Source organism: Piliocolobus tephrosceles, chromosome 1, assembly GCF_002776525.5.
Source record: "Piliocolobus tephrosceles isolate RC106 chromosome 1, ASM277652v3, whole genome shotgun sequence".
NCBI lineage: Eukaryota > Metazoa > Chordata > Mammalia > Primates > Cercopithecidae > Piliocolobus > Piliocolobus tephrosceles.
Window position 1 is genome coordinate 183,570,657 of NC_045434.1, and position 15,763 is coordinate 183,586,419.

Sequence of the window (15,763 nt, forward strand, 5' to 3'; positions counted from 1 at the left end):
AATTTTATTTTTTTTAAGAGACAGGGTCTCTCTAATGTTGACCAGGTTGGTCTTGAACTCTTGGCCTCAAGCAATCCTCTCATCTCAGCCTGTGAAAATGCTAGGAGTATAGGAGCCACCGTGCCCAGCGTACAATTTTATACATATATGTGTGTGTGTGTGTGTATATATATATATACACATATTATTTTTTGATATGGAGTCTTGCTCTTTTGCCCAGGCTGGGGTGCAGTGGCATAATCTCTACTCACTGCAACCTCTGCTTCCCAGGTTCAAGTGATTCTCCTGCCTCAGCCTCCCGAGTAGCTGGGATTACAGGCACCTGCCACCACACCCGGTTAATTTTTGTAGTTTTAGTAGAGACGGGGTTTCACCATGTTGGCCAGGCTGGTCTCGAACCCTTGACCTCAGATGATCTGCCCACCTCGGCCTCCCAAAGTGCTGGGATTACAGGCATGAGCCAATGCACATGGCCTAAAATTATACTCTTTTTTAAAATTTTTTTGAGATGGAGTCTCACTCTGTCACCCAGGCTGGACTGCAGTGACATGATCTTGGCTCACTGCAACCTCTGCCTTCCAGGTTCAAGTGATTCTCCTGCCTCAGCCTCCTGAGTAGCTGGGACTACAAGCGCCCGCCACCATGCCTAGCTAATTTTTGTATTTTTAGTAGAGGCGGGCTTTCAACATGTTGGCCAGGCTGGTCTTGAACTCCTGACCTCAAATGATCCACCCACCCACCTCGGCCTCCCAAAGTGTTGGGATTATAGGTGTGAGCCACTCCGCCCAGCCTATACTCTTAATAGAGAATATATACACTCCTCCTCCAGGTATCATGTTTTTTCATTATATTGTGATGTCTAAATATAAGTGATTTTAAATTCCTGACATTTAAATATATTATTGGTAACAGATTAACACTTTGGCCAGGTGTGGTGACTCACACCTGTAATCCCCACACTTTGGGAGGCCAAGGCAAGAGTATCACTTGAGTCTAGGAGTTTGAGACTAGCTGCAGCAATATAGTGAGACCCTGTCTCTACAAAAAATAAAAAAATTATCTGGGTGTAGTGGCACACACCTGTAGTCCCAGCTACTTAGGAGGCTGAGAGGGGAGATGATTGCTTGAGCCTGGGAGGTTGAGGCTGCAGTGAGTTGTGGCTGCAACACTGTACTCCAGCCTGGGCAACAGAGGGAGACTCTGTCTCAACAAACAAAGAAAAAACCCCACAGCTATCTAGGGAAAAAGTAAAGCAACCAGCATATACAAGTGACATATTGTTATATTTTCACCATAGGTTTGCTTTAAGAAATAGTGCTCCCTTCAGAATGGAAGAATTTATCTGCTTCTTATTTGATGGGGATCAGAGCTAAGATGGCTGACTAAATAAACATGGGGGACTGGAATCTCCTTGGAGATACTCTGGAGGAAGTTCACATCCACTCCACCATGATTGGAAAGATCTGGCTCACCATCCTATTCATATTTCGAATGCTTGTTCTGGGTGTAGCAGCTGAAGATGTCTGGAATGATGAGCAGTCCGGCTTCATCTGCAATACAGAACAACCAGGCTGCAGAAATGTATGCTACGACCAGGCCTTTCCTATCTCCCTCATTAGATATTGGGTTCTGCAGGTGATATTTGTGTCTTCACCATCCCTGGTCTACATGGGCCATGCATTGTACCGACTGAGAGTTCTAGAGGAAGAGAGGCAAAGGATGAAAGCTCAGTTAAGAGTAGAACTGGAGGGGGTAGAGTTTGAAATGCCTAGGGATCGGAGGAGATTGGAGCAAGAGCTTTGTCAGCTGGAGAAAAGGAAACTAAATAAAGCTCCACTCAGAGGAACCTTGCTTTGCACTTATGTGATACACATTTTCACTCGCTCTGTGGTTGAAGTTGGATTCATGATTGGACAGTACCTTTTATATGGATTTCACTTAGAGCCTCTATTTAAGTGCCATGGCCACCCGTGTCCAAATATAATCGACTGTTTTGTCTCAAGACCAACAGAAAAGACAATATTCCTATTATTTATGCAATCTATAGCCACTATTTCACTTTTCTTAAACATTCTAGAAATTTTCCACCTAGGTTTTAAAAAGATTAAAAGAGGGATTTGGGGAAAATACAAGTTGAAGAAGGAACATAATGAATTCCATGCAAACAAGGCAAAACAAAACGTAGCCAAATATCAGAGCACATCTGCAAATTCACTGAAGCGACTCCCTTCTGCCCCGGATTATAATCTGCTAGTGGAAAAGCAAACACACACTGCAGTGTACCCTAGTTTAAATTCATCTTCTGTATTGCAGCCAAATCCTGACAATCACAGTGTAAATGATGAGAAATGCATTTTGAATGAACAGGAAACTGTACTTTCTAATGAGATTTCCACACTTAGTACTAGCTGTACTCATTTTCAACACATCAGTTCAAATAATAAAGACACTCATAAAATATTTGGAAAAGAAGTTAATGGTAACCAGTTAAGGGAAAAAAGAGAAACTGAAGGCAAAGACAGCAAAAGGAACTACTACTCTAGGGGTCACCATTCTATTCCAGGTGTTGCTATAGATGGAGAGAACAACAGGAGGCAGTCACCCCAAACAGCTTTCTCCTTGCCAGCTAACTGCGATTGGAAACCGCGGTGGCTTACAGCTACATGGGGTTCCTCTACAGAACATGGAAACCGGGGGTCACCTCCTAAAGGTAACCTCAAGGGCCAGTTCAGAAAGGGCATAGTCAGAACCCTTCCTCCTTCACAAGGAGAGTCTCAATCACTTGACATTCCAAACACAGCTGATTCTTTGGAAGGGCTGTCCTTTGACCTAGGGTTGGTCAGAACCTGTAATAATCCTGTTTGTCCTCCAAATCACGTAGTGTCCCTAACGAACAATCTCATTGGTAGGCGGGTTCCCACAGATCTTCAGATCTAAACAGCGGTTGGCTTTTAGACATTATATATATCATCAGAGAAGTAGCCTAGTGGTGGTGGGGCACGGACAAAACAGATATGGGCAGCTCTAAAGACCAGCTGTTAAGACAGACAACTGCAAACTCATTTCAGCAAGGGAAAAACAGCTCTAATTCTAGATTGTGAAAGAATACTTCTAAATCCAAAGACATAAGGTTGTCAAATCAGGATTTTTTTTTTTTTTTTAAATGATATTCTTTCGAATGTGTGTAACTGATTTTGGGAAAATCACATGTTCAGAACTGGGGCTAAATGGTTTGATCAGGTTTTCTCTTTGAAGAGACCACAGCCTCAGGACACGGTTCTTCATCTATATAATTCCACCTTGGACATTGGGTTAATTTTGTTTGCCCCTGGAACACAATCACGTGGTTTCCTTCTAGACTGCATCCTGATGTGTCTTGAGTATAATCACATGTTGCTACCTAGTAAATAAAATCTTAAAAAGATCCGTGGCTTCCCTTCACCAGTTCATAGCATCGTGATTCACTACCCGGATTGGACTCGGCTCTACTCACTGGACGTCTAACCTCTCCACTTAATTAACAGTACGCACCCTACAGGGGTGTTGTGAGGATTAAAATTTAAAATACCCGTGTTTTCTACATTGCCTGGCGCACAGCGCTCAAAAGCTATTGCAAGCTCGTTACTACTCATCCTCCAGAAGCCCACATCAAGTCAACCACGACTCAAGGAGACTCCAAAGATAAAAGCTGGAACCAAAATACATGATTCTAAACACCCTCCTCAGCTATTGCAAAGTCGTGAACACTTTCTCAGGACGAGAGCCAAGAAGTCCAGCACCTATGGGTCACCACAGTTTCCGAGGTCCCAGATGAGAAAGATGAACTCGCTACTACCGTGCGGCGATCCTTCCTCTCGCAATAGTCCCAGTGCTCCCGGGCCCTGCCTCCGGACGCCAGCACAGAGTTACCAAAACCTCATCTCTTGCAAAGAAAACGAATCGCTACGCGGACCGGAAGAGGAAGAGGTGTGGCTCCAATAGCCAGAGGGGCGGGCATACGCAGCCTCCCTTGGCTCAGCCTGCAACGGGGGATGCAGAGCGTCCTGGTCGCCATGAAAACAGGCCACACCCCGGCGATCCCTGCCCGTGGTTCGCAAGTGCGCAGGCGCGCACCCCCTTCCGCGCATGAGCAGTTCTGCTCCCAACCCGCCAGTCGCGGTCTCCGGCGCCAGCTACGCCGCTGCCGCTGTCACTATGGCCCATTACAAAGTGAGGGGGGCGCGGCGTGGCTGGGGGCATGCGGGCGGTAGCAAGCCGTTGGTCGGCTCTGGGTGGGAGTGGGGTCGCGCGCGCAGGTTTGGGCGGGAGGCCCCCGAGGTAGCGAGGCGGAGGCGGGGTTGCCAGACTCCCAGCGCCTTCTTCCTGCTCGGCTCCTGGGCTCTGGCCACTGACCCCCGGTGTCTCTTCAGGCCGCCGACTCGAAGCGTGAGCAGTTCCGGAGGTACTTGGAGAAGTCGGGGGTGCTGGACACGCTGACCAAGGGTGAGCCTGAGCTAGAAGAGGGTACCTCGTGCCCTCGTCGTGCTCCCCGGCGCTGCCCCTTTCCCCAGCGGGCCGTAGCGTGGGGAAGGAGGGGAAACAGATGGGGCCCGTCCGGGGTCCAGCGAGGTGGGCCTCGGGGTTCGGCAGGGACCTGGCTGCTGGAGGCCGCCCGGGTGAGGTAGCCTAGCTACGCTACCCTTCTCCGCACTGGGAGTGAAACTCTTGCAGCTGTTGCAAAGTCTCTTCAACTTCCGTTGCTTTGCCTCGAGCAGCCGCAGTGGACATGTTTGCCAAAGACCTTCAGATCCCAATTCCTCCCACCTTACGGTTTTTGTGGAGTCCTCAGAATCTTGTTAAGAAACAGTTTCCCTCCAACAAAGAGCAACTGGAAAAATGACCGAATTTCAAAGTGGGCTATGAAGTAGTTGAGTGAGCCTAATCCCCGAAGTAGGAGATGGCTGTGGCTTTTCAGCCCCCATTCCTTAGTCTGTGTCAATTCTTATTTTGTGTATATTTCATAGTTAAAGTCGAATTACAGTTTAAAGAGCTCGAGGGCATATCAAGATGGTTACATTGTTTTCACTTTTTAAAATGAAAACTTACTGTTAACGCTGTATCTCTTCATTCGTGGCTTCAAGATCTAAGTAAGTAGATGAGTAAAGTGTCGGAAACAGGAGGATTCCAAGGGGTGGGGTACAGTTTACTTCATTAGCTTAGCAGTAATTTAAATGCCTGCTATGTCACTTAACTCACTGGGATTTTCAAGGGTGTAGAATGGAATTGTTGGCAGGGATCAGGACTTGGGTCATATGAAACTAGGAAGTTTGGGAAGTGTGGGAAATAAGTAGGTAACTGCTCTTTGGACAGAAGCAAAGTTTAGAGGAAAATTCTAGGAGCATAACTCCTGGGTCTTAGCAGAAAGCAGGCTAGTAGTTTTGAATTGTTACCTATTTGGGGTTCAGATAATAGTTTACCTCTTTGCAAATAAACTTCAGCAAGTGTTAAGGGACTACTCTGAAAGTACTGTGCTATGTTGTCTCTGGAAGTATCACGGATGCTTTGAATGTCATTCCCTCTAAAAACTCTACAAGTTCATTTCTTTCATTTAATCATTTTACTCAGGCATCTGTTCTGCACACTGGAGATAAGCAGAGGAGGATAAAAGTCTGGGTTCTCATAAGCTTATGTCCTAGTTGAGGGAGACAAATACATAAATACATAGTGTCAGCTAGAGGTAAATGTTACAGATAAAAATACAGCGAAATTAGGGATAAAGAGTAACAGGTGAGGCCAGGCACGTGGCTCATGACTGTAGTCTCAGCACTTTGGGAGGCTGAGGTGGGTGAACCGCTAGATCCCAGGAGTTCAAGACTAGTCTGGGCAACATGGCAAAACTCCCGTCTCTTAACAGAAAAAATTGCTGGGCATGGTGTGTGCCTGTAATTTAGCTACTCTGGAGGCTGAGGTGAGAGAATCACTTGAACCCAAGAGGTCAAGGCTGCAGTGAGTTGTGATTGTGCCCCTGGGCAACAGTGACACTCTGTCTCAAAAAAAAAAAAAAAAAAAAAACGACAGGAGGCATGTGTGTGTCATTTTATATAAGGTGGTGGGGGGAAGGCCTTTCTTAAGTACTTTTGAGCAGAAACCTGAAAGAAACAATATCTGTCAAGAGTTTCAGGAAGTATAAGGAGGCCAGAGTGGTTGGATGGAGCAAGTGAAAGATTGAATGGTAAAAGACAGAAAAATGACAGTTGTAGGAGGTAACTGACTACACAGAAGATGTTGCCCAGGCTGGAGTGCAGTGGCATGATCTCAGCTCACTGCAACCTCCACCTCCGGGTTCAAGCGATTGTCCTGCCTCAGCCTCCCAAGTAGCTGGGACTACAGGCATGTGCCACCATGCTCAGCTAATTTTTTGTATTTTTAGTAGAGACGAGGTTTCACCAGGTGGGCCAGGCTGGTCTTGAACTCCTTACCTCAGGTGATCTGCTCGCCTCAGCCCCTCAAAGTGCTGGGATTACAAGTGTGAGCCACCGCGCCTGGCCTCCACTAGAATTTAACCTTTCAATCTCCTTAGATTTCCAGGCTCCTAAATAACATCAGCCAACACAGTATTGATGTGATTTATTAAAAATTTGATTTTCAGCTTCAAACACAGGTGCTTTACACAATTCTATTTGTTTTTACTTTCTATTTTTTTTGAGACAGTCTTACTCTGTCACCCAGGAATGCCTGGCCTCAAGTGATCCTCTTGTCTTAGCTTCCCCAAGTGTTGATGTTATAGGCATGACCCCCTGTGCCCAGCCTCACAAATTTAATTTACATATATATATATATTTTCGAGACAAGGTCTCTGTCGCCCAGACTGGAGTGCAGTGGTGCAGTCACGTCTCACTGCAGTCTTAAATCTCCCAGGTTCAAGCAATTCTTCCACCTCAGACACCCAAGTAGCTGGGACTACAGGCATGCACCACCATGCCCAGCTAATTTTTAATTTTTTTTTTTTTTTTGAGACGGAGTCTCGCTTTGTCACCCAGGCTGGAGTGCAGTGGTTCTGTTTCGGCTCACTGCAAGCTCCGCCTCCTGGGTTCATGCCATTCTCCTGCCTCAACCTCCCAAGTAGCTGGGACTACAGGTGCCCGCCACCACGCCCAGCTAATTTTTTGTATATTTAGTAGAGACAGGGTTTCACTGTGTTAGCCAGGATGGTCTTGATCTCTTGACTTCATGATCCGCCTGCCTAGGCCTCCCAAAGTGCTGGGATTACAGGCGTGAGTCACCATGCCCAACCAATTTTTTCTTTTTTTTTTTTTGGTAGAGTCGGGGTGTTGCCCAGGTTGATCTCAAAAACTCCTAGGCTCAAGCAATCCTCCTGCCTTGGCCTCTCAAAGTGCTGGAATTTCAGGCATGAGCCACTGTGTCTGGCCTAAATTTTTTACAGCTTATTTCCAAGATGATTTGAAATAGTTTATAACATTAAAACACTATGAAAGGATGGCTAAAGATAAAGATGATAAGTCATTTGGAAGCTGAAGCATTTTAGCTATTCTGAGCACTATATCAACCTCTAAAAATCCTGGCTGCGAAGGCAAAAAGGGGCGCACGATTGGGTATAGAGTTCTTGTCTGATTAAAAGGAAGTGCATTTCATTTATAGAAAAACACAGGAAACTTAGTATTTACAGTATCTTCTGCAATGATCAACCTTGTAAGTACCACTGACAGAAATTAGAAGCCAAAAGAAATGGGATGGGGGAATAAGAGGAGAGAGAAGACTATTAATATTCGTGTCTTATAAAATTAGGATTTGGCTGGGTGCAGTGGCTCATGCCTGTAATTCCAGAACTTTGGGACGCTGAGGAGGGCAGATCACCTGAGGTCGGGAGTTTGAGACTAGCCTGACCAACATGGAGAAACCCCGTCTCTACTAAAAATACAAAATTAGCCGGGCATGGTGGGGCATGCCTGTAATCCCAGCTACTAGAGAGGCTGAGGCAGGAGAATCGCTTGAACCTGGGAGGCGGAGGTTGTGGTGAGCGGAGATTGCATGCCTTTGCACTCCAGCCAGGGCAACAAGAGCGAAACTCCGTCTCAAAAACAAACAAAAACAACGAATTTCTCAAAAAATAGTGCTGTTAAGTGTATTTAGATGAAGAGTAACTATCAGAACTCAATGTAAATTGTTAAATATAGTTGCCTATTTGAGTTTTTCATACTGTATATTATTTTGGTAAGTTATTAAAACTCTAAAAGAACAAAAGAAGTATGTAAGTTGGTTTACAACAGGACTTAACTTGGGGTCTAGATATCTATCACTGTTTTTTTTTCTTTTAGACAGAGTCTTGCTCTGTTGCCCAGGCTGGAGTGCAGTGGCATGATCTCAGCTCACTGTAAGCTCCACCTCCCAGGTTCATGCAGTTTTCCTGCCTCAGCCTCCCGAGTAGCTGGGACTACAGCCATCGGCCACCACGCTCGGCTAATTTTTTGTATTTTTAGTAGAGACGGGGTTTCACTGTGTTAGCCAGGATGGTCTTGATCTCCTGACCTGGTGATTTGCCCGCCTCGGCCTCCCAAAGTGATGGGATTACAGGCGTGAGCCACTGTGCCCAGCCACATTTTTTTGTGTATGGTTACTTCTTTTGCTTTTATTAAATTTTTCAAAGGGTTCCATGCACAAAAAGGCCAACTACTAATTTAGAGTTTTTTTGTCGAAGTAGTAAATTCTAGGAAGAATTTGTTCCATAGATGAAGAGCAAGGCAGTGCTCATATGAGTGATTAGATATGAAACCACTCAAGTATATCTTATTTTAATGTTGATTTGAGCATGTTGACTCAAATTGGTTGGGGTTATTTAGCAAAACAAACTTCACTTTTAAGATCATGTTTGAATTCAGAGCGTCTTCCAGTAATTACCATAGTCCTGTTGATTCTTTCCTAAATTCTCGAATTTCTTTCTTCTCACTGTTCTATCACTCGCATCACTCTGCTGCAGGTTGCTGTCTTTTTAAACTGGATGACCACATAAGCCTTTTAACTGTTCTTCCTGCCTTTATCCTCATCCCACTCCAGCTGGTTCACATAGCAGTTAAGAGTGGATCCTGTCACTCCCTTCCTTAAAACTGTTTAATTATATGCCAACCAAATTTGCATGACCCTCCATAATGTGGCCATGACCACCTTTCCAGCTTCCTTTCCTGCCAAATTACATCTCCAACCATACTTGAATTTTCAGTTCCTCAATACATTGTTTTCTTGCTCCTGGGCCTTCCCATTTTATCTGAAACACTCATCCCCTAGGTATCAGGTCTTTGCCTTCCTTTAGGAATCCTTCCCTGATGTCCTAGGCTTGCTTAGGTGTTCTTCCAGTGTGCTACCGTAACCCATTATCCAGTATTACTGCTTGACACCCTCTGTCTAGTTCCTTGCATATCTTTTACACTTGACTGTAAATTTGTTGAGAACAGGGACCTTGTCTGTCTTGTTCAGCATTGTATAGTCTTTGCAACGTGCTCAGCATATAGTTGGCACCTAATATTTACTTGGTAATGGAATATAATTTCAGCCATTCAAATTTAATACGTCAATTGTTGCTTTTTCTGCTTTTTGATTTGCAGTGTTGGTAGCCTTATATGAAGAACCAGAGAAACCTAACAGTGCTTTGGAGTATCCTTTCATCTTTCAAGTCAGAAAAAGGCTTTATTTTGAAACTCTTATTTTTTTAGATAGACAATAACCTTTAAAATACTTCTGAATATTGAGAAAGTTACTTTTTTTTTTTTGGAGACGGAGTCTTGCACTGTTGCCTGGTGGGGAGTGCAGTGGTGTGATCTTGGCTCACTGCAACCTCCGCCTCCCGGCTTTAAGCGATTCTCTTGCCTCCGCCTCCCAAGTAGCTGGGATTACAGGTGCTTGCCACCAAGCCCAGCTAATTTTTTGTATTTTTAGTAGAGACAGCGTTTCACTATGTTGGTCAGGCTAGTCTCAAACTCCTGACCTCATGATCTGCCCAACTCGGCCTCCCAAAGTGTTGGGATTACAGGCGTGAGCCACCATGCCCGGCAGAGAAAGTTACTTTCACTTGAGTTTTTGGATGGTGATCTCTGGGTAGATATTGGTGGTAAAGTGGGTGACTCTGGTCAGGGATATTGATACTACTCTGTGCTATTTCATTAGTTTCATTCATGTCTAATAAGTAAGTTCTTAACATTGATAATAGTTTTTTAAAGCATCACTTAGGAGCTGCTACCCCAGAGAATCCAGAAATAGAGCTGCTTCGCCTAGAACTGGCCGAAATGAAAGAGAAATATGAAGCTATTGTAGAAGAAAATAAAAAACTGAAAGCAAAGGTAAATTTTAAAAAATAATTCATGTTAAAATAATTTTACCTGTAATAATTATATGATGAAAACCTCACTAAAATGGACAGGAGGGGAGGAAGGTGGGTGAATATCAATTTGAATTCATTGCAAAGGCCAAAGTTATGCTCTGTCTAGACCACAAGACAGGCCGGGCGTGGCGGCTCATGCCTGTAATTCTAGCACTTTGGGAGGCCAAGGTGGGCAGATCACGAGGTCAAGAGTTCGAGACCAGCCTAGCCAACATGGTGAAACCCTGTCTCTACTAAGAATACAAAAATTAGCCAGGCATGGTGGCATGTGCCTGTAATCCCAGCTACTCTGGAGGCTGAGGCAGGAGAATCGCTTGAACCTGGGAGGTGTAAGTTCCAGTGAGCCGAGATTGTGCCACTGCATTCCAGCCTGGGTGACAGAATGAGACTTCATCTCACGCTGGGGGAAAGAAAAGAAAACAAGAAAACCACAAGACATACTGGAAATAGGACAAGCAAAGAAGCAAAGTGTGGTCAAGAAGAGGTCTGGCTGGGTGCGGTGGCTCACGCCTATAATCCCAGCACTTTGGGAGGCCGAGGTGGGCAGATCACCTGAGGTCAGGTGTTCGAGATCAGCCTGGCCAACACGGACACACCCCGTCTCTACTGAAAATACAAAATTAGCCGGACTTGGTGGTGCATGCCTATAATCCCAGCTACCTGGGAGGCTGAGGCAGGAGAATTGCTTGAACCCGGGAGGTGGAGGTTGCAGTGAGCCAAGACCGTGCCACTGCACTCCAGCCTAGGCAACAAGAATGAAACTCCATCTCAAAAAAAAAAAAAAAAAAGGTTCTTAGGAACCTGCATCAACAAAAGGATGAGAATATTGGTTAATGCTCTTTATAAGTAAATGGTCAGTTCTGAAGTTCTTAAGCAGTTGATTTTAAGTAGGCCAATATGGGGCCACTGCTTTGTAAATGGTACCTCTTAGAATTTGTACAGTTCATAGTCTGCAAGGCCATATGTGGTGGCCCTCTGTAAATTTGTTAGGAGTTAATTTTATCTAGTGCTAAAGTTTATTCTTTCTTTTTTTGAGACAGGGTCTCTGTTACCCAGGCTGGTGTGCAGTGGTGTAGTCATGTCTCACTGCAGCCTTGACTTCCCAGGCTCAAGCAATCCCCCGACCTCTGCCTCCTGAGTAGCTGGGACTGCAGGCATTTGCCACCATGCTCGGCTAATTTTTAAATTTTTTTAGAAATGGGGTCCCACTGTGTTGCCCAGGTTGGTCTCAAACTCATGGGCTCAAACATTCCTCCTGGCTTGGCCTCCCAAAGTGTTGGGATTATAGGCATGAGCCACCACACCCAGCCAGTTTTTTCTTTTTTCAAAGTCCTGTGAGAATTTTCATGAACTTCAAATTAATCAACTCTTAAGTCTTTGAGGTCTTAACACGTTCTTTTTTTTTTTTTTTTTTTTTTAGGAGACGGAGTCTCGCTCTGTCGCCCAGGCTGGAGTGCAGTGGCCAGATCTCAGCTCACTGCAAGCTCCGCCTCCCGGGTTTACGCCATTCTCCTGCCTCAGCCTCCCGAGTAGCTGGGACTACAGGCGCCCGCCACCTCGCCCGGCTAGTTTTTTTGTATTTTTTAGTAGAGACGGGGTTTCACCGTGTTAGCCAGGATGGTCTCGATCTCCTGACCTAGTGATCCGCCCGTCTCGGCCTCCCAAAGTGCTGGGATTAAAGGCTTGAGCCACCGCGCCCGGCCTAACACGTTCTTAATCACATAATGTATTTTACCTTACTCTGAGTATTTCTCATAATTTATCTTCTCAACAACTTTGTGAGATAAGTGAAACAAGTACACAAGCCACTTTATAGGTGAGGAAACGAAAGCACAGTGAAGTCTAATAAGCTTCTCAACTCCAACAGGTAGTTGGCAGAACCCTAATGTTAGCCTAGTGTTCTTGCAAGGAACCACACTTAGCATAAAATAAAATGCATTTATTTTAAATTATCCAAGGTTCCACAATGTGTAATGCTAGTTAACTCTTTGGAACCTTTTAACTCAAAGACATTAGTAGTTTATTGGCTAAGTTAAGACATGTCACATAACTCTTTATCTACTTTTCAGTGGGTATTTTCAGTAAACTTTTGGTGGAGAGGAAGAAAGTTCCTTATAAGCAAATGAATCTTTGGGAAGATACAGTTTATTGCATATCAAGTATTTGAACAGTACAGTCATGATCTGGAATGAAATTTTAGTTTCAAAGCAATTTTAAAGGTTTATATGAAAAGGGCTTTCATTAGATTTGATTGTATTAAATCTTAAATCACTGAAGAGTTTAAAATGGATAGTTATAGAAACTGATATAAATACAATTTACTGACTTGATAACTAGTTGAATATAACAGTTACCTTGTTTTTCTATTTTTTACCCAATTTAGAATGAAATTCACCTAAATTCCTCTGTCTTTGCCCCATAGCTTGCTCAGTATGAACCACCTCAGGAGGAGAAGCGTGCTGAATAGGATTCTTCTCAGTTGAAAAGACAATGAAAAATGGTTTTGTATGACTTGAATAGTTTGTATAGTATATAATCTTTTCTGAACAGATGCTATAGAACTCTTTTAATATGTTTAATTCACCTATCACACTCTGTTAAAAACACATAGAATCATCAATAAAAACTCAATATAACTTTCTTTGGGTCTTAAAGCAGGAGAATCCAAAGTAAATCCTGAAAAAAACCTAAACACAGCCATCTAACTCATTACCTTAAAAGACATTCTGTTTATTAGTCTGATTAGGAATGATGGCACTGGTTGTATTTTAGCCAAGACAGTTCAGCATGGAGCTATTCCTTGGTATAGTGCAGGATATGAACACAGGTACAGTCATTCTTTGAAGGTGACACTGTTATGTATATTCCCTATAGGCAGCTGGAGAGATCTGTGTGACACAAGATGCTTTTGTACAGGTTCCCATAAGTCTTCTGCTCTTGTTTGTGTAACATGGAACAAATAACTTCTTTGCCACCACTTTGCCTTAGATAACTGTGTGTGTGTGCCAGTTTGAACTCTGACACCACATTTTCCTTCTATGCAATCATGCCTTGTCTGATAATCTTGCATTGCTTTGCTCTGAGCTTTAGTGGGTCCTAGTTGCACACTGGCCTTTCTGTGCTGTTTTTCAATTTGCCTAATAATAGCAGTTACCCTGATTGTAATTTATGTAACTTTAAACAGGATCACACTGTACCCCCTGCCTGCCTTATTTGCTTACTGAGCACAGGACAGAGGCAATATACAACTCTGGGTTCACACACAAGCTGAGATGAGAAGAAGAATGAGCCATATATTGTGGAAAATCATAGTTTGTAGGTATAATTATATAGTGCTTTTCTCCCTCAAAGTATTTTTCTAGTCTTGAATTCATTTTATCTTCATTATATAATCCCTGTGAAGTAGGTGGGACAAGTATGAGGGGAAGAGGGGTGCTGAATTTTTAGGCCAAAGACTGATATTAATACAAATCACTCACGTAACTGTAGAGCCTTGGGCATATCAGTGAACTGCTCTAAGATTTACTGTCTTCATCTGTTTAATGAGTAGAATATCCGTGATGCCTACCTCACAGGGTTGTTGTGAGGGTCAAATGAGAATGTATGTGAAAGATTTGTAAATGGTAAAGCACTATATTCTTGTTTGTTAGTCCTTTTTCCTTTCTTTGGTTAGACCTACAGTCAGATGTTTTGTTTTGTTGATCACTTATTTTCCTTACTGATAGACCGCCATTTTATAGACATATTCCTGTATCATATATTCTCTCTCTGTTGTTAGAGAACCTTTCTTTGTTTTTGGTCAAAACACATAGAAAACAAAATGATCCAATGAAAACTGGTTTAACTAGCAAAAGCCTTGGCACCTGTTGGAGACTATGGCCAAGCCAATTATAAGGGCATTTATATCAGCCCTGTTAGTAGGAATGTGGCTATAGCTGGTGCCTCTTGAAGTCACAAGTTTGTTTTTGGAGTGGGTCCAGAAGATCATTCGCTTGAATAGATTTCTCTTTTACCAATTTGAGTACCTCCTACATGGGCAGCAGTGGACTAAGTGCTGGGTGTGATAAAGAGGAATGACTTAATTAGGAGACTATATAATCAAATACAGTGTGGGTTAGGACCTGTGACAGACCATTATAATAAAGCATGGCCCCATGAGGGTTTTGGAAGAGAGGGAGACTTGGCTTCTTTAGTTGGTGTGACAGTTTTTTGGTAGATACAGGTTGAAATTTTTTTGTGGCAGCCAATCCTCATGTGCTTTTTACTCATTGGATTAGTATTAATATTTATGTCAGTAAGCCAGGTGACTGTGACTGTCTTTGCTACTATCCTTTTTGAACAGAAAGGCAACATGTGGGTTCGATAATCACACTTTTAGGTGAAACTGACTTGCTTAAATTGCTGTAACAGTCAGTGCTGTTTAAGAATTCAGGATCAGCCTAGCCTCTAGAGGTCCTCTTCAATATTTCTGTCAAGGATTTGGATGAAGACAATATACAACAAGATGCTCGATGGAAGAGAGAATGGATCCTACCAGTTAAGCTCCTGTTATGCTTCTGTTGCTTTGTCTATAAAATATCAACTTCACATCTTGCCTACCTCAGAAGGTGGTTGTAAGAATCAAATTAAATATAATGGATGTAAAAGTGCCTTGCAAACTGTAAAGGATTACATACAGACCAGATGGTAGTGCCAAATCTGTGACACAAATTGGAAAGTCTGGTTGGAAGACTATATTGAAACAAGCTTTAAAATGATTTTAACCACGTGGAATACCCAAACTGCTGGGCTTAAACCAAAAAGCTGAAGTATCAAGTCTTAACATTTAGGTTCAGAAATGCAGCTATACACATTTAGGCACTAGGATTGCTGACCAAAGTGTTAGTTCCAGTGATTATCAACGTGAACCACCCTATGGATCCTTAAAAAAAAAATTCCATTCTGGAAAGTACAAATAGAAATATTGTCTAGGTGTTACTTGGTCATTCTGAAAGTTGTAATGTTTAGTATTGCTTTGTAGGAGTCAGATGTTTGATGAATATTGACAAGATTGAATGCAGAACAAGAGACAGGGACCATCCTGGCCAACATGGTGAAACCCTGTCTCTACTAAAAATACAACAATTAGCTGGGCGTGGTGGTGGGCGCCTGTAGTCCCAGCTACTCAGGAGGCTGAGGCAGGAGAATCGCTTGAACCCAGGAGGCAGAGGTTGCAGTGAGCTGAGATCGTGCCACTGTACTCCAGCCTAGTGACAGAGCGAGACTCCGTCTCAAAAAAGAAAAAAAAACAAAAAGTTCCTCAGTTACACTAGCAACATTTCAAGTGCTCATTCCTCATAGGACTAGCAGCTACATGTTTGCAGAAAAATAACATGTCTATCATGTATATCAGTT

The 15,763-nt window shown here is 43.4% G+C and overlaps 2 protein-coding genes across 2 annotated transcripts; both read left to right on the plus strand.

Annotated features, from left to right (window-relative positions):
- The first annotated feature begins 1,153 nt into the window (after positions 1–1,153).
- GJA9 (gap junction protein alpha 9) lies at positions 1,154–3,426 on the plus strand. Its single transcript, XM_023196470.3, has one exon. The coding sequence runs from the start codon at positions 1,393–1,395 to the stop codon at positions 2,935–2,937; it is 1,545 nt and encodes a 514-aa protein (XP_023052238.1). The 5' UTR covers positions 1,154–1,392; the 3' UTR covers positions 2,938–3,426.
- Positions 3,427–4,109: 683 nt separating this feature from the next.
- Positions 4,110–15,018, plus strand: MYCBP (MYC binding protein). Its single transcript, XM_023196473.3, has 5 exons — positions 4,110–4,209; positions 4,410–4,482; positions 9,597–9,645; positions 10,199–10,328; positions 12,792–15,018. The coding sequence occupies exons 1-5, from the start codon at positions 4,126–4,128 to the stop codon at positions 12,834–12,836; spliced, it is 381 nt and encodes a 126-aa protein (XP_023052241.1). The 5' UTR covers positions 4,110–4,125; the 3' UTR covers positions 12,837–15,018.
- The last annotated feature ends 745 nt before the right edge of the window (positions 15,019–15,763 follow it).